The following is a 27,487-nucleotide window of genomic DNA, read 5'->3' as shown; positions in this document are numbered from 1 at the left end:
AAGTGTGTTCCAGACCCTGGCCAGTGCACTGTTCCACTCGGCCATGAAAAAGGTTTGGTTTCTTCAGGTATTTCATGTGTTGAAACGTGTCCTATAGCATGCATTTAATGGACTCATCTTTGTTTTTTTTAAGTAACATCGTTTAGTACAGATTTGTAAGTGTTTTGAAGGCACCTCATGTCCCCTGAAACTGATGTTACAATACCCCATTTTAAAATGCAGTGCCAGTTGTACGTCTTAATTTCTGTCTTAGTATTTTGTTTGAGGGTGTACTTGGGCAGTGATATTTTTTCTGTTCACACCTTTACAGAGCCATCAGTGGTCAGTTCAGCTGACATTTCCTTTGGGGGGCTGAGCAGGAACCTGCTTTGACAGGGCGGTTTCGCCGCGGGTGGGCCGGCAGTCAGATTGTTGTTGACGGCGCGTGACCCGAGTGTTGTCCTCCCGTCGGCACTGGTGAAATGAGCGGCCAGGGCAGAGCTCCTGGAGGAAGAGCAGTGAGGGAGTGTTGCCATTTGCTGGCTTTCAGTGCTCCGGTGGGACCCTTGTAGTTAAAAGGGGAATCTGGAGGCGTCGTGTCTGGGCTGGGGAATCTGTGAAGCCGACGTCTTGTTAACAGACAGCAAAGAGAATGGGAGGAGAGTCTGTATGTGTATCTAATCAAAGCATGGAACGCAGAGGCATTATTCTGGGGGTTCACCTCAACGCTATGGTTAGCCAGGAAATGCCACTTGCCTTGACACACTGCTGCTGTTTTTGTGTTCATTTGCAAAGACTTCTTGCGCTATGGAAATCCTGGCAGAACATCCTGTTTCTGGTGGATGTGTTCCATGATATAAATATGCTCCCTGTCCGACGCTATCACGGCAACTAGTGCTTCATAGGATGGTGGAGGCTGCAGGCCTGTGATTCACACTGGAGGCAGCAGCTTGTGGACGCGGGCAGTGGCTTACTGGCCAGCCCTGAGGGGGGTAGTGTGTGTGTGTGTGTGCGCGCGCATGGATGCTTTCTGCCTCCTCAGCAGCCAGATCAACAGGCTTATGGATACAGCAGCTGCAATGGTGGCAGCCGTTCATGTCCAGCATGATTTCTCATGTTCTGCTTTTCTTGGTCCTTGAAAAATTTTTCTGCTGAGGCTTTCTCAGAGATATTATAAAATGGCTTTCAAGATTGTCGTTTCTAAAGTAGATGTTAGAAGTGCATTTATGTACACAGGATGTATTCTAGTGTATAATTATAAAATAGTTGAATTACATAGTTCTAGTTCTTTAAATACCTGTATATTATACTTTAGAATTGCATTGTGGCCACAACATGCATGAGCAATTTTTAACTCTTAATTACTGTATCTGGAGTGAAAAAAGTAGTGGTGATATGAGAGAGTTTTTCCTCTAGGGCGGTCTGAAATCTTTGGTGTTTAAAAATTGCTTTGCAAACTCTCATTTTACATTGAAATAGCAGTTACTGCATGACCAACCTTGGAGGTAATGTGGTGGCATTTCATTGTTTCCTGTTGTGTTCTGTTTGGCACCTTTACAAATTCACCTGAGCCTCTCAGGAGCTTCCGTGGGTAAATACTCTGAGGGGGAAGCGGTTATCAATGCCTAAGTAAATGCTTTGTGTTTAAGTTATGCAGTCCTTTGGCTTTGTTTGTATTCCTTCAGTGTGTGTACAGACAGGAAACAGACTGAAACGCAGTCAGACCTGCTCTTGGTCCCTGCTTCTCGAACTGAATGAGCTGGCTGCTTACAGGCCGCTTTCTCCTGACAGGCACGCGGGTTTAAGATGCAGACCCTAGATGCGACGGTCTGGTTTGATTGTGGATTATGTATTGGTTGTCCTGTGCCTCTGTGTTTGTTTACGCCAAGAAGATGGAGGTGCTGGTATCTAGTCCAGCCTGTTTTAACCTCTGTAATAAAATATCAATGTGAGGCTTTCCGGAGAGTGGCGGCAGGTGTTCGGCGGTCAAGGTCAGGCAGGGAACCCGCTGATCGGCTCCCAGTAATGTCATAACTTACGGCTTACAGTAATTCCGCTGGCTCAGGTGCATCAGCGCTGCCCGGCTGCCCTGCTCTTCGATGGCGATCACATCCTCTCTGTTACTGTTTAGCTGCTGGGATTATTTTGCATGGCTGTGCAGAGAGGAATATTCTTTTCAGTCTGCTTTGTCCTTCCTGTACAGTAGGAATCAAGCAGGAATGAGAGTTATTAAGCTGGTCAGGGAGTAAGGACTGAGGCCTTTATTAGGATATAGTATATACTTTAATCGCTTCCAGGACATACCTGTCTAAAGTACATTTGTTTTGCATTTTTCAGTTTGCTGATCTGGCCATCTAGACTGCTGCTTTTAAAATACATGGGAAAGTAGAATGCTTAACTGCCCTCCCTTTCAGAGATCACAACAAGCTGGTGTTAATTTGACTGAATGGGCTGCTGCTGGTTGAGGTTTTACTAATCTGAAGTGCTTTGTGTGGGGTGAGGACATGACCCAGTTAAGGTTTACCCTAAACTGCACCACACATCCACCCCTCCACCCCCAGAGCTGTGTACAGTTTGGCTTAACTCTCCCATCTGAAAAGGTGCTAAATCAGAGCAGAAATACTGCTTTAAAAAGCTTAAGCTTACGTTTGTGTCTGGCTTTGGATTCTTCTGGGAGTTTACTAGTCTGAGCTTTTCTGTGCTGTTGATCTATTCATATCGAAGAACCTGTAGGTCTACTTAGTAAGGCACTGATTTGTTCTTAGTTCTTTGTTTAACCAGGAGGTTTTGGTAGTCTGTAGTTCAAGCACTGACGAAGCCTGTCAGGATGTTTCTTCTACACTTTTTTTTTTTTTGAGTGGCAAGGGCCAAGTCATTTATGAAACAACTCACTTTTTTAAAAAAAACTCACCTTGCATTACATTTTATAATTAATTTTGAATGCATCAGTGTCGAAACTCCAGTTGTATTTTTCTTGAAAAGAGAACAGTAATGAGGATAGCCAATAATTACAGCAGTCGGCCTAAAATTAGTATTACTTGCAGCTGGCTTTCGTTGTCCATTGTCCGCCAGCTTAGTGTGGCTAAACTCCAGGCATGTTTCTGGGCACGACGCTGGTCTGCCAGGAGAGGTATTGCAGATGTAGAGGTCTCCTCTCTCCCCTCTTTTGCAGTATGAATTCTTGGTCAGGGTGGCTGTAATGCCAGTTGTAGTCCTCAATGCCTTTGAGCTTATGACCCAGTCAGAAGCCTGTCGGTTCCCTGCTGTGGACACACTCCGTGATGACCGTGATGTCCTGAACCGTCCCCATCTGTGTATCTGGAAGACACTGCCAGCACTGGGCGAATCACTTGGCTTTAATTTGAACTTCCATAGCTGAGGAGACGTGTCCCTGTGGTTTGTTTCCACCATAGCACTCATATCCTTGTGCAGGGTCTGGAGGATGGCAGGGAGGTGTAGTATTTTCGGTGTCTAACAAGGAAGCTCGGCTCAGTAACTGCACCACGCCACTGTCCTGTACCCACCTCTCTGCTCTAGATGTAGGCACCACTGGTGCTGAAGTCCCATTTGGCAGTATAATCGGATACAGAAATGCAGAGGTGGTGATGTCACAATTTCTGATTCGCTCACTTGCAGCTTTTTGATGGGGGGGGGGAAGTCAACTGCAGGAAGAAACCATTGACTGCCTGATGGAAAGGTCATGCTGGGGATCGAGAAGTTCCAAAGCTGATGCCAACGCTGTGTGGGAAGGGGGCGAATGTTAAATTAGCGGGCCAGCGGTTCAGTCCCTCTCTGCCCTGTGCAGCGACGTTGTTGAAATGTAATCATCTCCACATGGCTGCGGGGCGCTGCTTTGAGGAGTCGGGGCTCCAGCTGGTGCAACAAGCATATTTGCCTAATTGGGGTTTTTACGTTTAGCCACATACACCCAGTGCTGTGTGTAGTCCCCGAACCTTTTCAAACTTCTTGCGGTCTGTGGGCTTCCCGTCATCGAGATGGGAGCGTGGGGCTAATATTCCGGTTTGGAAAATCATCTCGGAAACAGAAATGCGTTGAGGCGGTTCACTTGATCTACACGGGGTGGAGAATAAAGGTGGGAAATTCTTGTCTCGGTCAGATACCCTCTGAGGGCCTGATCGGTCGTCGAAGTCCCTCCTGCTCCTGCGAAATTCGCTGTCGTTCGGGTCACGCCACCCTGTCCGCTCCTTCGCCGGCGGTCCTCCGTCATGGTCGCACCCCACTCCTCCTCGTCTCGCGGCTGTCTCTGTACATTCGCGCCCCTCTAGATCCCCGCCCTCATGTCCGAGACATCCTCGTCTTTGAGTGCGGGTCCTCCACTGCCCGATGCACACTTGTCTAAACTCACTCCGTCCCAAAACGCCACAATGCTAGCTTATGTGAATAAGTAAAAGACGGCGTTTGTTGCCGTCTGTAAATGTAAAACGTGGCCATAAGAATTTTGACTGGGTAGAATGTATTTTCCTTAAGTATGTTTTTGTCGCCAGTAGTCGCCCTTGGCTATTGAGACTGTAATTCCTCAAGGCAGCCAGTGAGCTTAGGTGTTGGTGACCATCATGGCAAAACGTGCAGGGAAACTCAAGCCTCTCGTTTGAATTGTCTTCCAGGTGGAGTCTTTCATTTTGGACCAGGAGGATCTGGACAACCCCATGCTTAAAACGGCGTCTGAGCTGCTCCTGTCGAGTGCAGCGGACGGGGCAGACTTGCGGACGGTGGACCCAGAAACACAGGCCAGACTGGAGGCACTGCTGGAGGCCGCAGGTACGTGTGGAGGTCCGGCGCACACGGAGCCCAGCCCGTCCGTGTGCTTTCAGACACGGCTCCATGGGAATTGGGAGTTCTGAATTGGGTGTGCCAAGATCATCTTGACCTTAAGATGTTATGGGTTTCCCTTTGTGTGGAGGTGGAAGGGTTTACGGTTGTGGCCTTGTTACATGAAGAGCTTTGTGCAGCAGTTCTCCAGCTGCGCATGTGGCGGTGGTTCCTGTGTTGGGTTGTGCATGAGCCCTCTCTGAAATGGTCACCTGTGCCACTGCGTGTGCAGTGCTGAACACATGAATGCTGAATGAAGTGCCTCTGTATCACTGAACTTAATACAGATCACAAAGCTGGCCCTTTTCTGGTTCTTGGCAATACCCCTCTTATTGAAGTCTCCTGGTGACCTTTATCTAATGCCACCAGTTACTTTCTTAATAAAACTGACGTGAAAGCTCTTGTGAACATTTTTCATTTTGTCCTGGGTTGAATCAGCCCCGATCCGTTGACGCAGAGGATATGAGCTGCCAGTTTTGTGTCTTTGGACATGTGCTCCACGTTCTGTTGACGCTTAATTCGCCAACCGGTGTAAAAGCTCAAGAACGTTTTGATTTGATGTTAAATAGTGCAGTTGTCCATAAAATTCAAAGCTGTAACTGCTGACATGAATTGATAGCCGAAAATGTTTCAGTTAAAATCTGAACACTGAGTAATGGCTTTAAGTGATCAACTGGTTCACAACAAAACATTTCACCCAAACGGCAAAAATCCTAGTGAAAGGATAACGTTTAATTAAACTGTTCAGGAGGAATGTCTTCTCATCAGAGGGAATCCCATCTTTTGATGTCTTGAACCAATGAGGCCAGCTTTGTGATCACTTGCACCAGCTCCTCAGCTTGTGTCAGGAGTCTGTTGGCCTGTCTTGAAGGTCCCCGAATTTGAGTCAAAAGCGCTTATTTCTACACAGTTGTTTTAATTAAATACTGGATATTCCATGCACTTAAGAATACATGGTACAGTGAATAATAAGTCTAACTTTGGAGACAGACTTTTTAAGCACTACAGTGCATTACCTTACACTTTACTGTTCAGTGATTAAACACCGAACGCACATTAATAAAAATGATCCAGTCACTTGGGTTCTTCCCTGACTTGACCGCACTGGGGGTTACCCAGGGTTCAGAGTGAAATGCACAGAGGCCGCCACTCACAGGAGACCGGAGTGTGAATCGGAGCCCTACTGGAGGCCATCACACTGCCTGCTCTACACGCGTCGAACGGGTTTTCCAGAACTCGAATCTTACTCCAGGACCTGTGGAAAGCTTCTACGGAAAACTAAGGGAATTTGTATTTGGAGTATAATGTAACCTGGGAAGATGGTTCGTTATAACCTGAATTGCAAATGCCAGTTATCAGGCACGTGGTTTCAGTGTTCTGTGTCTGGTGTAAAAGGACGATTTTACCAGAAGGGATCCTCTTAGTCCTTCTTGATTGCATGCAGCAGAACCTGCATGACCACTTACAAATCAGGATGCCTCAAAGGTTATGGGAAATTGAATCGGGGTTACTGAAGCTATTTAAGAAGGATGTCTAACAAAGCTGGACGCTTTCTATATTTGATTCATAAGAGCTGGAGGGGCATGTTCCTCAAAAAACATGATCAACCAAAACATCTTCTGGTTGGGAACAAAAACTTGCGTCCGGATCTTGGAATTCATCACCCAAAGGGGATTGTTTTTCCTGTGGGAGAAGACTGATGTCAAAACATTACCAGGCTAAACATCTACTTATCTGGAAATCATTGGATATAAAGATGATGTAACTAGGTGGAGCTGCCAGAGTGGCCCCTTTTCTCCAGCTTGTGGTGCGTTTCTGCAGAGAAGAGTTTTTTTTTTTTGTTTGCATCACTCCAGTAACTTCAAGAGACTGAAGTGTAGAAATTCACTTCATTATTATCTAAGAACTACAACAGTTATTGAAGTTAGCGCCGTGAAAGTGTTGATTTCTGACCTTTTTCCCGTTCTTATCGGAGTGCCTCACTGGCCTTTATAAAGCCTGACCTCAGATGGATACCTGTGTCCTTCGTACTTTTCCTTCTCACCACACAGGTGGCATTTGCATTACTCATTGCCCTGGGGCTCTTGGTCTCAGGTTACAGACAGCGGCGCGTAAGGCAGGGTTCTGGATCGGGTGTCCTGTCCCGTTCCTTCGCTCGTCTCCCTCTCTGTTGGCAGTGACCTCACTGCTGCCTGAAACTTTATAAGTGCCTTAAAGAAAAGGCCTGCAAGTTTGTTGGACTTGTTGGGCATGAGATGAATCAAGTAGACAACTGCCAAATACATGTCTACTCTGGGGTTTAAAGGTGATGTTCATACAGAGCCTTTTGGTTCAGTTTTTTTGTCTACTGAAACAAGATAAATCGAACCATTGGCAGTTGCTAAATACAGCTGCATAAAAGTTGTCATGACCCCTTGGTGGGGACCTGGGCAGTTGGGCCGCCATTGGGCGATTGGCTCAGTAACGGAAGAGATCTTTGCTTTGATTGGAGCAGATGTCATCTGGTGAAAAGATCACATTTTTGCCCCTCTTCCTGCCATCTGCACCGCTGCTCAAGTGGTTTTCCCTGCAGTGACTGAATGTCAGTAAGAGGACGTCCGTGTCGTTTGTTGTGTTCTCCATCTTCTGACCAGCTGTGACCTGTCACTGTTACTAGGCCACTTCCACTGAGTGTAGGGCTCCCTCTTACCACGCTGACACGTTTGCTTGTTAGGATAAATGCATGTGCCTTTAATATAGGTTCAGGTGCAGCTGGGGATTGGGATTTGTACCATAACAGGCTCCTGGTGGAGTCTGTGGTACCAGTGCAGTGAGTAATTCCCTTGTGACCAGTGTCACAGTCACAGTAGCTCAAGGTGATGGAGTCTCAGGTGGCTGTAAAATGTGCTTAAATGATTCATCTTAATGCATAAAGACAAAGCACTGTCTTTCAACAGTAAAGGCACTCTCTTGAAGTAAAATTCTAGGTGCCTGGGCTCCACATTAGCTGGCTGCCTCCTGGGGGGCCCTGGTCAGTCGAGAGTTGTGCTGTGAGTCACCCGGGTGGAGTGGGCTTCAGGTGGGTAGAGCAGTGGCCAGTGTAAGGTCCTGCCTTGATCACTGGGGTGTCTAGAGAAAACCCCCCTCGCTCTCCCTGTCCTGGTGCAAAGCCCATAGCGCTGAATGCGGAGAGCAGTTGCTAGTTCAAGACTTGGAGAGCAATCAACAGAAATTCTTGTCCACAAACCCCTTGCAGCAAAGGGAAGCTCTGTTTAGTGAAATAGAGTCTTCTCTTAAGGGTAGACATTCACTTGTACATAGGTTATCACACCTTTTCCTTTTTAATGTTGAGCAGTACATGTTCTATTTAGTTCATAGCCCCCTACTTATTTTTACTTAGGGGGGGCTTCAAATGATTATGAAAAGGTGAATAAAGAGCAATTGTATGTGCAGGAGTTGCAACTCCAACATCGTAGTAGGAGTATGATTTTCAGTTGTAACTGCTGCAGATCGAAAGTTTTCTAATGAATCCTTGATATGTACTACAGTTAGTCAGTCATAGTTCTCATTTAACTTTCCATCTTGGCTGTAGGTTTTGGAATGATTCATTTAAAATGTTCCATAAATGAAACATGTTTATTCAGATTTGCTTCACTGCTCAGCAATAGCTTGTATCTGAATCTAGAAAGTTAATGTCCATTCTAGGTAGTGTCGATAAAAACCATGACCAGATCGGAGATCTTGAATTGCACAGCGAGTGTGTCGCAGCACAACTCAGGAGGCCCGCTGATGTATACCTCCCGCAAGGCAGGTGAGGGAGTGGAGTGGCACGGGTGTGCATCCTTGGGGTTTGTGGGTTGAAGGCAAGCCTGTGTGGCAGTGCCCAAAACCTCTTGAGAACAACACATGTGGCTACAAGATGGTGGAAACGGTGTCCGAGCCTTGAAGGGCAGTGCTGAATTGGTCAGCTTTCTTGTGCATGGTGTCAGGGTGGCGAGGACAGGGCGCCGCAGTGGGCAGTGATCCTGCCGGGCTCGGACTGCAGCGGCCCCACTGCCCGGCCTCCCTTGAGCTCGCCGCTAGGGGCGTCGTGAGGCCTGCGCTGCTGTCGGGAGAGATTACAGCCCTGTGCAAGAACAATTGATTCACACACAGCAGCAGCTCTCATAATGACTCAGCACTAGCTTTTCTGTGCTGCAGGACGCTGGCTGCTCTTCTTTCCTCTCCAAAGTATACTGACAAAGCGCCAGAGATAATGGTTTTCCCTGTCTGCCTCAGCTCTTAAACCCCGCTAGTGTTTCATGAACAGAGGTGTAGGGATAAGCTGCTCACTGAGTGTCCTAGTTGAAAAGAAGCTGAAGGATTATGGAAAAACTCGCACCTTAATGAGATGCTGAGTCAGTACTGAAGTAACACTGTAGCCTGCTTGTAGCATCAAAACCATCCTACAAGACTAAGATGCTAAGGCAGACCTTTTATTTTCAGGATTATGGCACTTTAAAATGTTGCAAGACAAGGCCTGAAATGCACACAAAGCAGATGCAGTAATGTCATTGACAGATGGGGGATGAGTGCTCAGATGAGCTGTAGCAAAGCTGTGTTCTACACCTCTCCTCACCTGTCCTTTTGAAAGCCTTATGTCATCAGTTATGAACCCCTAAAAAAACTTTCTAGCTGTCCGTAGAGCATACAAGGAAAAATGGCAGATGATAAAAGCCTTGTTTATCTAATGTCCTCAGACAGTCGAAGACCCCGACAGATAGGGGTTTACTTAGCGAGAGGGAGAGGGGAGCTGTCCAAGCTGTGCAGCTCTACCCGCTGCGATGTGCAGCAGGTAAAGGGTGTCGGGGCGCAGCGGAAAGCGTTTCCGGGCCAGGCTCCAGGGAGCTCGGCGCTGGCAGCAGCGGTGCCCTGGCAGCCGGCCCGTCAGGGTGGCGTGGCCAGCACGAGGCTCTGCCCTGGGCCGGCCCTCCTGACCGCGCGCAGGAGGCTGTAGGAGTGCCGTTCTGATGGGGAGAGCTTGCACAGACAGCCACTACGTACCTGCTGAAAGACCAGCTTCTGTAGGTCAGCAGAACAAGCAGTCTGTTTACACACACACAACGGGTTTTTAAACATTTCTCTTTGGTTTGCTTTTTTTTTAATAATAAACGAGCATGAAGTAGTACATATTTCTCTTCTCTGTCCTATCAACAATGCATTCTTTCAGTTCAGTGCAAGAATAAAGGCAGCTCAGCTGGCGGGTGTCTTTTTTTTTTTTTTGTTCTCTGGATGGACTTGTTTTTGTACTGTACATCATTGTATCTGAAAGGCAGAATCCATATGGTGTTGCAGTTTCGATGTTATTCCTTTTCAAAAACCTTCAAGCCATTTGCATTTAACCTTTCGGCAGGTGTGGAGATGAACTTATGCAAAACCACCTCTGGATGTGGTTTGGATCAGGTCCTGGTAACATGAACCAAACTCGGTTAAACAGTTAAACCTGTCAATCTGATTGACGGTGCCACAGCCTCAGATAGGTGGGGTTGGCACTGACTGTGTGGAGGTGTCCACTTTAAGGGTCAGGGAATTTAAGGTAGTGTTTAAACTGTTTTCATCAAGAGGAGTGGGTTTGTGCTTCAATATCAGATTATCTTTCTTTAGTGCTGCTAAATGAGGCAAGATGACGGCAGTACTGGTTTTGTCTTCATTCCAAACTATCTGCACCCATTGCTTGACAGGAGAGGCTCCAACACAGCTCTAAATTAGATAGAGGTTAGAAAAGGGATGGATCAATCTAGATCTCGTGCTGCACTCGTCTTCCCACACCCTCATCTGCCATGGTTGATGTCACTGGTTTCAGGGTAAAGGCCCTGAGATTAAGGCTTTTTGATAAAGAACACTCTGAAGAAATAAAAAAATGTTACGGCGAAGGAAGGGATTCTTGGAATAACTTCAAGTTTTATCCATAGTATTTGTTTCCTCATGAAAACTCTTCAGTGTGAGTAACGACTGCATCGGCTCTTCTCAGTCAGAACTGTGTGACGGGTTACAGCTAGAGTACGCGCTTGGATTGATCTCGTCACCTTGGCGTTTGCCCACGCCGAATCAGTGTGTGTGTGTGTATCAGTTGTAAAATCCAAGCATGTATTAAGTTTCTTAATTCCCACTCCATCGTGGGAATGGGAGGGTTGTGCGAAGTTGTCAGTGGGAGCTTTGAGGACGCATGCAACACAGCGGCGCTGTCTCCTCGGGGCGCAGTCGTGCAGGGTGAAGCCCACTGGCGCTGCGTCGCCTCGCTGCCGCCTGACCCTCTTTCCTGTTTCTCTACCTTTCACCAGCTGCAGGTTGCTGGAACAGGTGGAACATGAAGAATGATGTTAAACTGCTTTTTTAGATCTATTTAGCTGAGGACTTCTGAAGCACTTAGATGCCCTTTAGGGTGTCTGCAGTTAAGACGATAGTGTTGCCATCGACCCCTTCGGCGCCTCGCCCTTCTCCTTGTGAGCTGTAGTTTAACACTAGCAGGTCCAGGCCTTCCTGAAGGAATTCACACCACCTTTATTCCACTTGCTTGTTTTCTATGTACTTGACTTTTAAATAGATTAATTTGGTTGTGTTGGGTAAGATACAGAAGTTGCCAGCTGTCCACTGACCGTTTTCTGAATCTTATTCAGGGGTGTGAAAAATGTGGCGCTGCTTAAGTAACCCATTCATGTTCCGAGCTCAGATGTGTTTCTGAAAGCTTGGAAACTCAAAGAGCGCTCAGCATTTTATTGCTGCATTTCTTCATTACGCAGAAGATGCGTTACTAGAGAATAGGTGAAAATTTAGACTGAAGACTTGCTGTCCCTTTACCAGCACTCGGGGGTCCGGAATAGCAGTTTTATCGGGATCTCTCTGTGTTTGATCACTGGCGCTTCTGGAACATTCCCAGTGGATCGGACCCCCGCAGTGGCTTTCCTTTCCCCTCAGGCTGAGCCGCTGCTGTTGGGGGTGGATCAGCGCCCATGTGGTTCGACAGTCGGGCCGAGCGCTGCTCTTCGTTCTCTGGCGCGGTAGCGCGGTGGGGGAGAAGACGGGCCGTGCGGATACTCTTCAGTTTCCAGCCACTGTTGGACTACAGCAGTGTGGCAGATCTGAGACTCCCCAGTGGGCTCTGCCTCAGCAGAATCCTGATGGCGCTTCGCCAGTTGTGCTGTCACTTAGTGACTGGAGGCTGCGGTGCTTTAGTAGTGAACCTGGGAATTGATTGTGATCTTGCAGCAGGATACTTATAGCGACTCATTGAGATGAGTCGCAGAGGAACAATCTACCTGTCTTTTTTTTTTTCCCTCTCTTGGTCTCATTTTCTTCTAAACCTAATTTAAAAATTCTAATCCTTCTTGCTGTGGATTTCCAACCTCAACTCTCGATTCAGAGAAATGGTTTACACAACATGAGAACCGGGACTTCACGCCTTTAGATGTTAAAATTCTGTCATCTTTTGCCAAGAAGGATGTCATGTGAAAAAGTTATTGTAATTGCAAGTGAATGTTTCTTTTAAGTCTCCTCAGTGAAACAGATTGATCTAATAGATAAGTAATAGTTATAATCTAAAGATTCATGGTGATCAAACCCATAGAATGCTTAAAGATGTTTAGTATGGTAATTGTTTTGACATCTGTCCAAGCTGTGTACGATATACTGCTTCTCCGTTCTTGTGTGCTTCTTAGGGTACACAAAGTAGTTTGTGGGTGACTATAAACGCTGTCCCAAGCGCACACGGAACACCATGAAAATTCAGGGTTGGATCTGTTTCTGGAGATCTGCCTTTCGTCATGTCAAATTTTTTTTTTACACAATATGGTCTATTTTTTCACCAGTCTGTAATCCTTGGAAGTGGGTTCAGGTGGGTAGCTGCGTCAGCAGGCATAGACTGCACAGGAACAAGTAAAGGTTTATTCCAGGCTGAAAAGAGCAGAAAGCAAACAATGTTTCATTTGACACTCAAAGAAGGCTCCACAGCCGAAACGTTTCCTTTTTTCTCTTTTCGGAATGGAATAAGCCTGCCATTGGGAGGGTCTGCAATCTGTACCACTCCCATTGTTTCAGGAATGTTGCTCTTATGTCCAGGGAGGGGGCAGGTTGATGATGTGAAGACTAACTGTGCATGGTTTGTGCGCTAACCCAGTTGGGTCTTTTTGTGTTTTTGCCTTTCCATGTGTGATGCTCGTACTAACCTGATTGCTGAACGTAACAAAAGGGATTGGTAAATTGTCGACTGCCGATGGTAAAGCCTTCGCAGATCCCGAGGTGCTGCGCCGACTGACCTCCTCTGTGAGCTGTGCGCTGGACGAGGCTGCGGCCGCCCTCACCCGCATGCGAGCCGAGAACACGCTCAACGCCGGCCAAGCGGACAAGTATGTATTTCTTTCATCTTTTTTTTTAACCGTTTTTCTAAACTTCAAAACATTTTAGGACCTTTTTAATCACAGGCTGCCTTCTCCATCTTGCACTTTGATACACGGCGTCTTGGCGGACGTGTGATAAACTGAGAGTGCCAAATGTGACCCCCTTGTGTTACACCACTCTGTTGCTTTAAGAAATCTCCATCTTTGCTGGGTTTGAAGTCCTGATTAAACACTGTTGATCTCAGTTACCACATGAAGACCCCAATGTTTAAACTATTATAGAAGTAGATTTTCACTTTATTGGCCATATGCAATTTCTTGTCTTAGGAATTTCTTTTTTCGCAGACCCCAACTTGCTCTCCATGAGACACAGACAGGGAGAGAAGCTTGGGGTCAGAGCGCAGGGTCAGCCATTGTACAGCGCCCCTGGAGCAGTCGGGGTTAAGGGCCTTGCTCAGGGGCTTAACAGAGTAGGATTCCTCTCCCGGCCGCGGGATACGAACTGGCAACCTTCCAGCCACAGGCACAGCTCCTTAGCAACAGAGCCACCTCTTGGACGTTGCCCTCTTAGGAGAGACAAGAGAAGAACTAGTTATTGCCATCACTTTAGGCTGGAATTGCATTTGAAGTTTTACAGTGTAGATCTGTTACTGTATTGCTTGGTTTGCTGATAATGGCACTGAGCAGTGGTACTGTTTGTCTACATTAAATGTTAGCCATGGTGTCTCATGGTCTTTAAAATTATAATCTAGCAGCGATATTTACCAAAGCTTCACAATCACTTTTACCCTGTGAATAGTGCTGTGGACAGACTGTATAAAAGTGTCTAGATTTTAACGTTTTAAGTTAAAAGCATATTCTCACTTTAATAATAATAATTGCTTACACTTATAGCGCTTTTCTGGACACTCCACTCAAAGTGCTTTACAGGTAATGGGGATCCCCTCCACCACCACCAATTTAGTCTCCAGCATACTGGGAGGTTGATGATGGGATCTTCATGTAAAGAAAAATAAACCGTAATCCTGAAAGTTTCATTTGTGCTCTTAAAATTAAATTGGGTAGTAGTTTTGAACTCAAACTGAAAATTAGAAGTGACCATTCTTTTATTTGCACGTTTTTTGCAGCAGAGTTGAACATTTACAGTGCATTTTTCCAAAACTTTTGAAAACGGAGCAAATTAAAGCTTTGCTCATTAAGTACAGTTTAAAAGATGAGTGCTGGACACACCCTTTTGCACGCACACAAGGCGCAAGCATAACTGTTTGTGACTTGAGGGTTCCTGTTCTTTGAATATGGCTTCTGCATTCCACTTGTGCTGTGAATGCGAAAAGAAAGCTTGGCTGATTTTTAATAATTCAGTTGTTACTGTGGAACCTGTGAAATTAAACGGGTTCTGTTAATGTTTCTGCTGACGTGTTTTAAGTTGGGGGGGAAAATAATTCAAATTTGACTTCTGGATGTTGGAAGTGAAGTCAGCTGGATTATGCAAGTGGGTTGCATGTGCCCTTTCCCTAACCTTCACAGTAAGGACCTGTGACAGGTTTTGTATTGTATGCACACAGAATCTCGAGAAGATCAATATCGAGAAGCAATCATTATCAAATGTAAAAGGAGTTGGTCTTCCATGGCTGAGATTGATAAACTGTGCATATGACAAGGACCTGGATGCTCCATGGGAGAATCTAAAAAAACTCACGTCTTGACCAAAAGGCATGTGGAGACTTCGAGACCATGTTGATGATTCTATGGTCTGAGGAGTCCAGTGTTGACCTTTTTGACCTCAACAAAGAGTTATGTTTGATGTAAGTGTAACAGTCCGTATAATCTGGAGATCACCACTCCTTCTGTGAGCATGGCGGTGGCACTGTTGTGCTGTAGGAAAGCTTCGGTGCATCTGGGCCTGTAGACTTGTGAAGATGGAAGGAAAAACGGATGCGGCAAAGTGCTGAGAAATCCTGAAGGATTTGCAGCCTGCAAGAGACATGGGACTTGGGAAAGGATTCATTTTCCAGTAGGACAACGGTCCAAAACATACAGCCGAAGCCACGCTGGAGTGGTTTGGCAAGAAAAAAAGTAAATGTTCCTGAGTAGCAACCCAATCAAGAATCACCAACTTTTCCCAAGGAGGTTGAGCAACTTTGCAAATGAGAATACGTCACCTTTACACAATACCTCTGCTTAATATTCAATCTTATTACTACTTATTCAGTCCGTTACATTGTTTTATATTTGTAGTTTAGGCTGCTCTATAGAAGTTTGGTTTCACTTTGATACGTTATAGAGTGTTTTCTATCAATCAATGGCAAAACCTCCCAGTTAAATACGTTATGATTCCATATGGAAACGCATTGAAGTGTAAACAAGTCCGGGGGGGGTGAGTACTGGGATAGCTACTGTATAAACTCACACTTATTAAACTAACCAAAAGTAGGAAGTTCTGATTTTATGATGGGGACCTTGCCTATACTTTATCAAGCTCGCACACATAGACCTAGTTTGAAATTGTATCACTGAAATAGATGTTTAATGCAGTGTTGATGTGATAGTTGTGGGTGAACAATTTTTTCTCGCACTAATCCCATATGCCTTTATCATATCTGCACATTAATTTGTTTAGTTTTCAGCTCTGGTTCCTGAATCAACTTTGATTAGGCATGCTCCTGTGATCCAAGGATACTGTCAGAGGCCACGTTGCAACAGCCCCGAGCTTGTTTCAGTGAAAGCACAGAACTGTGCTGAATTGAGGGCTAAGGGTGAATTTAACCCTAAATACAGTGGGTACAACTGTGTATTCACTGGAAATACAGCTCTTTGTAGCCAGTGGAAGAGTCTTCACTTGAGTACGGCTTACACTGTGTCCACATCTGGTGTCGGTCCCAGTCATCGGACCATCAGTCCGCCTTGTTGAGACTGATGAGCCTCAGCTGAAGTCTTGGTTGGCTCCTAGGACAAATCCACCAATGCATATTCAGTTTTATGTACTGAGCAGAAGAAAATATAATTCATGGATCTGTTGCGTTTTTCCGAGTTACACCACAATCCCGGTAATTTTAGCAGTTTGGTTATTTTCAGCCGTAGCTTGGCGGAGGCCTGTTCAGACGGGGACGTCAATGCTGTCCGTAAGCTCCTGGATGAAGGAAGAAGCGTGAACGAGCACACAGAAGAAGGCGAGAGTCTCCTGTGCTTGGCCTGCTCGGCTGGCTACTATGAACTTGCCCAAGTAAGTATTCGTCTGACTTCTGTCTGCTTTAAATCATACCATATGCGAATTTAGCTCTCTGCTGTAACCAGTCGAAAAGTCTTTGCTTGAGGCTGTGGCTTACATTGTCAGTCCTGTATAACCCGACTGGAGAAGAACATTATCCTGGCAGGGCAGGTGGAGTTTTAGGCCATGTGCTGGGCGATTGAGTTGTAGACTGACCAAATGGAATCGCCAATCCGATGTTTATTGTAGCGGTACCAGCATTTGGAACTGTGTAGGAAGGATGTGGTTGTTGGAGGTGGAAAACAGTGGTTCTGGCATCACTGCAGAATATCGCATAAAGGCTTGATTGAGTTCAGGTCACACACGTGGATAACATCAGTTATCCTGCAACATGGAATGAAGATGATCACTCAGTACTATTGCATAGATTAGCATTGACCTTGCCTTCTAAGGGAATCAGAGCACCCAAGCCACACCAGGAAAACGTGCCCAACAGCATTATGGAACCACCAAAGCACCAGAAACTGTTGAAGGAGGGCGCTCAGTTCTTTGGGATGATGCCACACGGGCACTTGTCTGTTTCTAGAGAACAAGGTGAAGGATGAATCATCTGTTCATCTCACTTCTCCAGTGCTTAGTAGTCGATTGTGGTCTTTGCACCACTGAAAATACAAATGCTCCCTCCCAGATGTGTGCCGTCAAGCTATGGTATCCTGCTCTGTGGCATTCTAGGCTCTCGTTCTAAATCTTTTTCATTTCATATTCAGCCCAGTCTGATGGGGACCTCTTCTCACTGATCCTGTTCATTTCTAACAGGTGTTGCTTGCCATGCATGCGAATGTTGAGGATCGAGGGATCAAGGGTGACATCACCCCTCTGATGGCAGCAGCGAGTGGAGGCTATGTGGACATTGTCAAGCTGCTGCTGGTGCACGGGGCTGACGTCAATGCCCAGTCTTCAACAGGTAACCTGCATGGTCTTCACTGAAATCGGCCTTTTCACCTCACACCCTTTTACAAGTTGACTTTAGCTGCACCTGCACTTTACGTGTAAAATATGTGATCTGCCCGTGTTTTCGCTCTGGTTCTGCTCAGAATCCCAGGTTTTTTTTGTCCATTATGGTTTGTCCTGATGTTCTGAGCAAATTATCATTTTGCGGAGTACTAGAGAAGCAGCAGCTCTGTACAGAAGTCTGACAAAGTCAGTATAGGGCATTCCTTTAAGCCTGAAAATCTACTCGGCTCTTCTCTGGACTAATGACAGAGCAGCAGTGTGTTTCTTGTGTACAATTGTCATCTCTGTTCTTAATGATGTTTTAACGACCCCTGATTTATATTCTACACTTAACTGTATATCCTAACATTCTGTATGAGTTTTTATTGCTCTCCCTCATTTAGAAATGGGAAATTTTCATCTATAGTTTTATTAAATTTGAGTTATGCATAAAGTAACATCTACACACTTACAGACAACAGAAATAAAAGCTACACTTGACAATGAAAGCAAGTTTTGTTGGTTTATTACAGCATGTTTTAACATAAAATTAAGAATCTAGAAATGCTCTGCTATCCAAAGTCTTGACATTTGCTTTTTTTTTCTGCTCGCGCAAAGATCGGCACTTACGATGTCGCCTTGTTTCTGGGGTGTTCAGGCAACACGGCCTTGACGTACGCCTGCGCGGGGGGCTTCGTGGATGTCGTGAAGGTGCTGCTGAAGGAGGGCGCGAATATCGAAGACCACAACGAGAACGGCCACACGCCTCTCATGGAGGCGGCCAGCGCAGGCCATGTGGAGGTGGCCCGGGTGCTCCTGGAGTATGGGGCTGGCATCAACACGCACTCCAACGAGTTCAAAGAGAGCGCGTTGACGCTGGCGTGCTACAAAGGTGCGTACAGTCTGGGCTGGTTGGCGGCAGGTGAACAAGGTCCTTGCTAATATCGCTACAGATGCTGCCACATCTCCAGAATGAAAAACGTAGAATTCTTGATGTTGAACAAAGCTGAAAGAGGCCACGTGCCTCCGGATAGTAAAAATGCGTTGACTGTTGCCTGCTTCTGGAAAAGAATACATGCCTTTCCTGTTCCTCTTCATGCAAGTGTTCTGCTTCACATAATGTGCTTGTGTCAATAGGCGGTCAAAGTTTGTAAGTGTTCTTGTTAAAGGCGATTTAGCTGAGTTATCAGAGGTGCTCTTGTTGTGCTTTCTGTAGGACATTTAGACATGGTGAGGTTTTTGCTGGAAGCAGGAGCTGACCAGGAGCACAAGACAGATGAGATGCACACGGCACTAATGGAAGCCTGCATGGTAAGACTGCTGCAGCCAGGGTGCCGACAGCTTCCATTTAGGACTTCTCTTTTTAATTGCTTTAATGGATTGATGGAGTTGTTGCCGTTTTGCTGTCTGAAACTCACAAAGTCCACTGCGTTTATCAGTATATTCAGAGAATAATATCCAATGTCACTGTGAACTTTTGACATTGGTTCACCTGGCCGTTTTAAGATTTTCTTCTTGCTGTTTGTTGGGTGAGATTTGAATGCTCTAGAGGTTTCTACTGCTATGCTTTAGCAGTAACTTCAAGGTTTTTTTTGTTTAGAATCACCAGTTATTTCAGCTCACCCAATTGGAAATAGTCCAATTTGTTTCCTGTGCCGCTTCTAGCCACTCGTCTCTTAGCACATCGCAGGCTGCAGAGTCCTGCGGCAGAGGCTCAGCTCTTGATTGGAGGAGAGGCACATTTCTCAATAACGGCACCGCCCCCTACTGGTGGGCTCAGCTCTGATTGGTGCAGAGGCATATCCCTCACTGACAGCCCCGCAACCTGCCAGACGTTCAGCTCTGGTTGGAGGAGCAGTGCGTCCCTCATTGACAGTACCACCCCCTCCTGGAATCTCGGGCTCTGATTGGAGGAGTGGTGCATCCCTCACTGACGGCACCGTCTGCCTGCAAGCGCCTCTGTGCTGCGGGAGTGGGCGGAGAGAATCCTGGCTGACGAGTCCCCACCTGCCCTCGGGGGGCACTCGGTCAATTGTCTTGGGGAGCCACTTGGGGAACCCCAGTCACGGCAGACTTGAACCCGTGATCGTAAAGCTCAGCATGCACTTGGGTGGGAGCCTTTACCGCTAGAGCCACATGGGAGGCCCCCCCCATGTTTTTTGGCGTTGAGTGTGAGTTTGAAGGAGAAGCGCGCTCCGTCGGCGTGGGCAGCGGGCCTTGAGCGATGGCTTCCTTCTCGCGACAGGACGGCCATGTGGAGGTGGCGCGGCTGCTGTTGGACAGCGGGGCCCAGGTGAACATGCCTGCCGACTCCTTCGAGTCCCCCCTGACGTTGGCGGCCTGCGGGGGCCACGTGGAGCTGGCGGCGCTGCTCATCGAGCGAGGGGCCAACCTGGAGGAAGTCAACGATGAGGGGTACACGCCGCTGATGGAGGCGGCGCGGGAGGGCCACGAGGAGATGGTGGCCCTGCTGTTGGCACAGGGTACGTCGCCAGGAGGGAGCGCGTACCACCAGCAAGCTGGAAAGCCGCAGGGCGACGTTCTCCGGGTTTCTCAGTTGCATGAAATTGGAGCGTTTTTAAAGATTTAGGTTTTTAATTTTAAGTTCTGATTGAGTTTAGATTATAGCACCGAAGTGTAAAGAAGTGCGCAGTTAAGCAGACTTCACTGTACCGACTTTGCATAAAATTAGGGAATTTATGTAAATGGTAATTTTGCATGAAACATAGGAAGTAGTTTTGACTTTTTTAGTGTGGAAATAACCTGTCCTTGTTCCTCTGCAGCCTACACAGCTCGCCACTCGAACCTCTTGCATAAAATTCATTAGCAGTCCAAAAGTTTCATTTTACGCAATCATTCCTGCAGTTTCTCCAGCCCTTATCACTAATCCTGAACAATCCTTTATTTAGGTAAACAAGTGTAGATCTAGCTGATCGAGCTCTGTAAAACTGCAGCTTTTGGATTTTTTATATAGTGAGTGGCCGTGATAAAGCACTTGTAAACACAACTCCCAACTGTGATTGAAGCCACATGTATTGAACTGACATCACTTGCATTGAATTACTGCATCATGTAAGAACTGGCAAGTCACGCTGGAACTTCAGGAGGTCAAATGGCCTCTCATCTGTAGCCTTTCTGATGTTCTTAAGCTGTGCAATAGTTGTAATATAGGAAGGAGAGCAACTGAGAGAGTTCAGCCTCTCCTTGTTGTTCAGGAGCCAATATCAACGCGCAGACAGAGGAGACTCAGGAGACGGCTCTCACACTGGCGTGCTGCGGAGGCTTCCTGGAGGTGGCCGACTTCCTGATCAAGGCCGGAGCGGATATTGAGCTGGGCTGCTCCACGCCCCTCATGGAGGCGGCCCAGGAGGGCCACCTGGAGCTGGTCAAGTACCTCCTGGCAGCAGGTATGTCGGGCACTTCCCTTCGCGCGACACGCCGGGGGCTCGTCCCTACCGGGGAGGCTCTGCAGCGGCTGTTCCCACGTTGTAGGAGGGAAAAAACCTTATTTTTTGGGGTCAAAAATCATTCATTCCTCCTTCCCAATTGCTTGACCATTTGCAAAGTGATGAAACAATCTTCCATTATATTCCAGTTACTATCTGTGACAGTCTGATAACTCCAGTACAGGGAACCATATGTGCAGTAAAAGCCCCATATAAAGTTTGCATGCTAATACCAGCTGATGGATACTTCGATAGCTTACACCGAAGGTAGTAACTTGCTAACCCTGAAGTGATTGGGGTGCTCGGCCGTGGCAGAGTTGTTGGATAACGCTGGTCTTGGTTTGTTGAGCACTTGGAGCCGAGTGTAAAAGTCACAGCACTGTTTGTGTCCCCAGCTTGACCTGCTCTACGTACAATCTTGTGTTCCAGGTGCAAATGTTCATGCCACCACAGCAACCGGGGACACTGCGCTGACGTACGCCTGCGAGAATGGTCACACGGATGTCGCAGACGTGCTTCTCCAGGCTGGGGCTGACCTGGTACGACTTCTGTCTGCTCCTTTTACCGGTGCAAGATGGATACTATTTTTCTCACACGATAAAAGACCTTTTTTTTGTGATCTTTGTCTGAGAAATCATTTAGTTGGAAAGGGACTAATTGTAATATGTCGCCCCTCCCTCCAGCAGCAGTAAGTGAAAGTTTGCCTGAGGGTCATGGTTTGATCTTTCTAAGGAGCATTGCCTGTAATCTCTCACCTAACAGAATGTGCTGCTGTGATGCAATTCTGAGAAGTATCGAGAGCAATAATGGGGGGGGGGGTGGCGGCATTGCATCACTTTTAGAATAAAAACCGATTTATTCTGGAGCACAGTTACACTAGAGCTGGACTTGCAGTGGCAGGTGGGAATACAGTTTTTCTTGTTTTCTGTAGGAACACGAATCGGAGGGAGGGAGAACACCCCTGATGAAGGCTGCAAGAGCAGGCCACTTGTGTACTGTACAGTTCTTAATCAGTAAAGGTGGGTAAGAGCTGCATCTTAAAGTGATCTTCACTCTTCTCTTTCACACTCCGTTTGCCACTACAAGCTCCCCACTAACAGAGCTCAAAATGAGGTGCCTGGTCCAGCCTCCCTTTCATGCTGTAACCTCGCAGTGGACTGGCACCTTAGTGGATGTCTGTGCTGCCACAAGTGTCTGTTCAAATTACTTAAGTCATCTTGTTGCCCAGGGGGTCGTGGGGGTGTGGCTTTCTCAAGTAACACCTGGATGAAATCGTCGAATCCGTTAGCTTCTGTTTACCAAAAGAGCAAGAATTCACTTATCCATGTTCTATTAAGGAGGGTTGCACATCTATTCCTTAGGAGTTCTCTAATTTTAATTTGCCTGACATTCTGTCATTGTGTTCATTTCCTTTCAGGTACAAATCCATCTTTCCTGTTTCGGGGATTCATAGCTGTAGCTTTGTTTTGCTGCCCTGTCGTTTTCTACTTGTATGAAATGTAACTGTTGGTGCATTAGCGTTCAGGACATTGCTCAAGTGAGCTCTTCAGCAACCTTAGTTGGAAATGTAAAATCGCTGGTATACAAGGCTGGCTCGCGGGCAGCTCCTTCTTGGGGATATTAACAGCGTGTTGTGCGTGTTGCTGCAGGTGCTAATGTGAACAGAGCCACAGCTAACAATGACCACACTGTGGTGTCCCTGGCCTGCGCGGGAGGACACCTGGCCGTGGTGGAGCTGCTCCTGGCTCACGGGGCTGACCCGACACACAGGCTGAAGGTGAGCGCCGCTCGCGCCCTGACCCTCCGCTGCTGTGAGCGAGCACGCGAAAGCACCGCTACCCCACGGTGTGCGAGAGAGTGCTCTCCCACAGGAATAAAGCCCATCCATTTCAAAATCCACGGTCCGTCCAAAAAAGTAACGAGAACTCTTTACAGGTTGCTGCTGTGATAAAGGTGCCAGAAACGAGTTGACATTTTAGTTCATTCTTATGACTCATGAAGTAATTCACACTGGGCTGCTGACAAAGCAAAGGAAGAATGCCTGATGCTTTCTGTCCTTAAATTGCAAGTTATTTTATTGTATTTTCCAGCAGTAGGGGTCATACCCCTGTGTTACTTTCATCTTCAATCTATCAGTGTGAACTGTCGGAGGTGGAGCATAAAGAGAGCCTTTACTGTGCTAGTTGTTGGACCATTTGGTAATTTCACTTTTCACTCTCTCATAACGCAGGATGGATCAACCATGCTCATTGAAGCTGCTAAAGGGGGCCACACGAACGTTGTGTCCTACCTGCTAGACTACCCAAACAATATCCTCTCAGTTCCTGCACCTGACCTGTCCCAGCTCACTCCTCCCTCTCATGACCAGTCTCAGGTAAGGAGCAGATCCTAGATCTTCAGTTTTACAGTCCTCACACATCTTTCACAAACTTGCAGGTTCATCAGCTGCGTTTACCTTGTGGTTTAGTAGAAAGATCTGCTGAAGATTCAGAGAAGTACAACTTTGCTGTGTTGCAGTAATCCTTCGTTTAGGGCTTATGCGTAGCGACCTGACCGGATGCTTTATAAATTTGTGCTCAAACCCTGTGGGATACATTAGTAGAGTAAAGGGTCTTCCTGAGCCTTTTCTAGTTCTTTAACTTTTTATTTTTTCCCCGTTTTCTCAGTTATCAAGCATTAAACCTTTAGAAAAAAATCAGCAGGTAATGCTTTCTTTTAAAATACTTCCATTTTCTCGTGAAGTTCCTTTGCACTGTCTTCTAAGAGCTGCTCACTGCAGCTCAGAGGCTCGGCTCCTCCTGTGGGCTGAGCTCTGGTATCTGTGTGCACGGTGCTGCTGGGGGGAGGTGTTGTGTGGTGCACAGGGGGCTGTAGCTGGGCCTGTGCAGTGGGGGTCGGTGTGAAGAACTGCCCCTCTCCCCTCCTCCAGGTTCCTCGTGTTCCATTCCAGGCCCTGGCGATGGTGGTTCCTCCCCAGGAGCCGGACCGAGTTCCTTCCAACATCGCTGCCCCGCCGCCCGTCGCAAACAAAGGTCAGTGCTGCGGCCTTCTGGCCCCGGCCCCCCTCCCTGCCGCTCTGTTCCCCGCACAGACAGCACCAAAAACCCGGTTTCTGGTTCGGACGGCTTCCTAAGCTGTGGGCAACTTCAGCGTTGCTCTGTATTGAAATGACCTGCTGCACTTGAGTAGGGGTGGGCTCCAGCTTGTAGGGTCTGGGGAGCCCGAATGGTGCAGTAAGTGCCGCTTCTCAGTTCCAGAGGCCTCTAGGGGGGCTTATTACAGTGAGATATCCCCTCGAGAGAAGCTGAGGAAGGGAGATATAGCCATGTTGTCATAACTGTTAACACCCCACCTGATCATGTTCATTTAATACTCATGCTCTGTCTGTGCACCGGCCTGGGTACAAGCAAAAAATATGCAATATTAATATAAGGTAAGAATGTTTTTATAATATAATCCCACGTGGTAAATCAATGATAAAAGAACACACAGTGCCCACACAAAACATATCCTAAATAGAAATGGGTGAAATTGTTCGGTGGATTTAAAAAGCGAAATTGGTCTTCAACACTAAGCGACAGCCCCTTCCCCTAAATGTATGATGAGTCCATTCATTGCCATTACCTTGTAGGTTTCCTCTAGTCAGTGAGGAGGAATCTAAGAAGTCAATCATCCAGTAATCTGGATGTTTTTGTCTTTGCAGGTTACAGTTCAAGTTCAGAATTAGTAAGATCCAGGAAAACAGGGCTGAGTGTCTGGTGTCTCCCCTCAGCTGGGGACTGCTTCTGGCGTGACCCGTGACCCGTCGTGAATAACGTTCTGGCGTAGTAACTCAGAGTGCACAAGTGTCAGAGTACATGTCTGAAACAAGGTAGAAGTAGTCAGGCTTCAGTGCTGAAGTATACTCTTAATATTAACCCCTGCTGTGAGAGCAATGTGAAAAACCTTGCACCAAACCAGTTATAAAATTTAGACCACAGCTGTAACAAAAAAGATCTTATGAACTGTGGGATGCATTTCAGTGTTTGACCTTGACTATTAATCATTCTTTTAGAAACAGGGCAGTCTCACAGGAATGTCTACACTGAATAGCTGATCTCCAGAACCATACTCAAATGTTTTAAATGAAGTACCAGGCACTAATGTGGACTTAATGTGTATAAATGCTGTTTAACGTAGCTTGGTGACTTTTAAGAGAAAGAGGGTTTTATTATGACAGAATACCCTCTATGCCCTGCATATTTATGATTATAACCCTGCAAATATTTAGCCATAGCAGATGGATGATGTAGTGCTTGATTTTATCTCTGAATGTCCCAAGATACCAGGCACGGATACTACCTATTTCAAAACTTCAGGTTTTACTTCGTAGGTTGATTTTGAGAAATCTGTAGAAAAACTAAATAAACAATCACGCAAGTTCCTTGAAAAATATTTGCTTCATTGAATCATTAAAACATTTGTTTTAAAAAGTGCCAGATGTTCGACTCGTAATGACAGCTTTATCCAGCTTAGACTATACTTTTTTAAATTGGTAAAATTCTTTAATTCAGAGCAATTTGACGTTTCAAGTGAAATGTTAACTTTATGAGCACAACAATTAGAGTAGTTAAAATATGGGAGCTAGTATTAAAATGGATGAATGCTTGAAATGTGACTTGTTTTTGAGACTGTAGCTACTTTCATTTTTGTAACGGATTACTAGAAGTGTGACTACATGTGCTGTGGCCATAATTATGAGCAGTGTGTCTCCTCATGTTTTGAACTTACTGGGGATAACCCCACTACCGCCCCAGAAACAGACAATTTATATTATCCTGTTATTCCTTCACTGCACACTTGTAGTGTGGGAGGAGACCAGAACACATGGCTCAAACCTAGACAACACATGGAGAGAACATCATTCCCAAGCTCTGACCCAGGTCTTTGGAGCTGTGAGTTAGCCAAGCTGATCACCACACTATCTTCTACAGAAGGTTTACAAGGAAACCGGGTTTTTAGTTCTCCTCTGCCCCACCCTATCTTTTAGTCCTGAGCATTTCATTCTTTGAAGACATTTGTTTACCTGTTGGTGGTGGTGGTGACATTTCTCTGGTGTTGCAATCCTTTGTTTTGATGAGTGTTTGGATGTCCTAGGTTTTTTTCCCCTCTCAAAATTGGCAGCTTCTGCTGCTGTAATGTAGCACAATGTCAAACTGTAAAATTGCTTTCTAGATAAATGTGCTTGTTACTAATCACGTGGATGCAATCGGGGTATTCATATTTTATTTTGTTTTTAGTGACCCATTTTTGAGAAACATCATTGCGAATAAAATGCTTTTTATGCATACTTCAGTTTCCTACGTGAGCTTGAACGTGACAATATTTTTTTCTGACTGGCTTGGTCATCATTCAAGCCTTTTATCCTTGTGTGGGGCCAAGTCTTTCAGTTCCCATCCTCGTTAGCACGGCAGACTTACTTTTATAACGGCCTCGGCTGTACCAGCTTTAGATATGAACTTGGCAGTCTTCTGCCTTGAGGACACCTAAGGCCAGTGCCATTGAAGGCAGTGGAGACTGCCGTGTTGGTAGAACCTGGAACAGCCGAGGCTGCAGGATCGTGTGGATGTTTGCTACGCTCATGAAGAGGAGAAATTCCAAACACCCTGCAGTGCGGAGGTGGCAGGGCTGACATGTTGCACAGGCTTTAACTTTTAGCACTGAAAACTGTGCATGGTAAGTGGCCATGACATGACATCAGCAGGTCAGGTGTATCTAATAAAGCTGTTCATGGATCCTGAAAGCTGCAGTCTTGTGTATTGTTTTTTTCTCACAAATGCTCTGTCAGTGGAGCAATATAGGGAGCACTGGATTAGCACAGATTTTTAATCACCAGTTCACGTCTGCAGTGCAAATTGGTCTCACGATTTGCATTGTAAATTGGGGGGATATAACTGAACTAATCTAGATTGTTTTAATACATTTTAAAAATAGCTGGAAATATAAAAACCTTAGTGAGGTTTGAAAATGTAAATAACCTATGGTTAACTGAAACCGTTTAAAACCGTTTTCTACAGATTAATTTGTAGCGAGCCTGTTGGCTAAACACGTGAAACGTTGGCTGCGTCTAAACTGACAATGTGATGCCCAGTAAAATTACAAGCAGAATCCAGAGCTCAGAGGAAGTGTGGCAAGAGCACATTTTGTGGGGTACCTTTTAATTAAATACCTTTAAATCAATTCCACATTCATGAGTTTATACGCTTTAAAGGCCCAACTCTTTGGCTCAATGTACCCTTGGGGCCAGGTGTTTATACATCAATAGACGCTATTCCTTTAAACAAGAATCTTGAAAATTGTCCTTTTCCAAGGAAGTATTAAATATAGTACTTGAGGCTTTTCTCTTGCACTACATTTTGTACTTAAAAAAAATAATTAAAACGGTTATGAATTGTGATGACATTCTGGCATCTTCAAAGAAAGGAAAGGCATTTTCTTTTACCTGAGATTCCATGCAGTACTTCCTGAAAGTTTTGTTGAAGTAATTTGTGACAAATTCCAAAACATTCCATTACCTTTGTGCTACTTGCTGCCTTCTTTGTGGACTCACTCTTCTCCCTGCTATGTTATACAGTTTACTAAAAAAAACTGAGACTCCTCCTTCCCCAGCATATACTGAGGTGCAGGGTCCCACTAATTTG

General features: G+C 46.1%; 1 protein-coding gene across 10 annotated transcripts in view; it reads left to right on the top strand.

Annotated features, from left to right (window-relative positions):
* The window catches only part of ankhd1 (ankyrin repeat and KH domain containing 1), a 66,737-nt gene that overhangs the window by 14,508 nt on the left and 24,742 nt on the right, over positions 1-27,487 (top strand). For 7 of the 10 annotated variants that reach the window (XM_088604847.1, XM_088604841.1, XM_088604846.1 and 4 more), the window contains 13 exons: positions 4,605-4,758; positions 13,013-13,169; positions 16,221-16,383; positions 17,185-17,332; positions 18,020-18,253; positions 18,578-18,672; positions 19,607-19,844; positions 20,577-20,768; positions 21,237-21,346; positions 21,739-21,826; positions 22,457-22,584; positions 23,038-23,181; positions 23,737-23,839. In XM_088604847.1, coding sequence (XP_088460973.1) covers positions 4,605-4,758; positions 13,013-13,169; positions 16,221-16,383; positions 17,185-17,332; positions 18,020-18,253; positions 18,578-18,672; positions 19,607-19,844; positions 20,577-20,768; positions 21,237-21,346; positions 21,739-21,826; positions 22,457-22,584; positions 23,038-23,181; positions 23,737-23,839 — 1,954 coding nt within the window. The remainder of the gene's footprint in view (positions 1-4,604; positions 4,759-13,012; positions 13,170-16,220; positions 16,384-17,184; positions 17,333-18,019; positions 18,254-18,577; positions 18,673-19,606; positions 19,845-20,576; positions 20,769-21,236; positions 21,347-21,738; positions 21,827-22,456; positions 22,585-23,037; positions 23,182-23,736; positions 23,840-27,487) is intronic. The other 3 variants (XM_088604845.1, XM_088604844.1, XM_088604842.1) reach the window with 3 other exon arrangements.

The sequence above is a fragment of the Lepisosteus platostomus genome, chromosome 13 (assembly GCF_059453375.1).
Source record: "Lepisosteus platostomus isolate fLepPlt1 chromosome 13, fLepPlt1.hap1, whole genome shotgun sequence".
Taxonomy (NCBI): Eukaryota; Metazoa; Chordata; class Actinopteri; order Semionotiformes; family Lepisosteidae; genus Lepisosteus; species Lepisosteus platostomus.
Note: the sequence above shows the minus strand (reverse complement) of the source record. Positions and strands in the feature narration are given on the sequence as shown.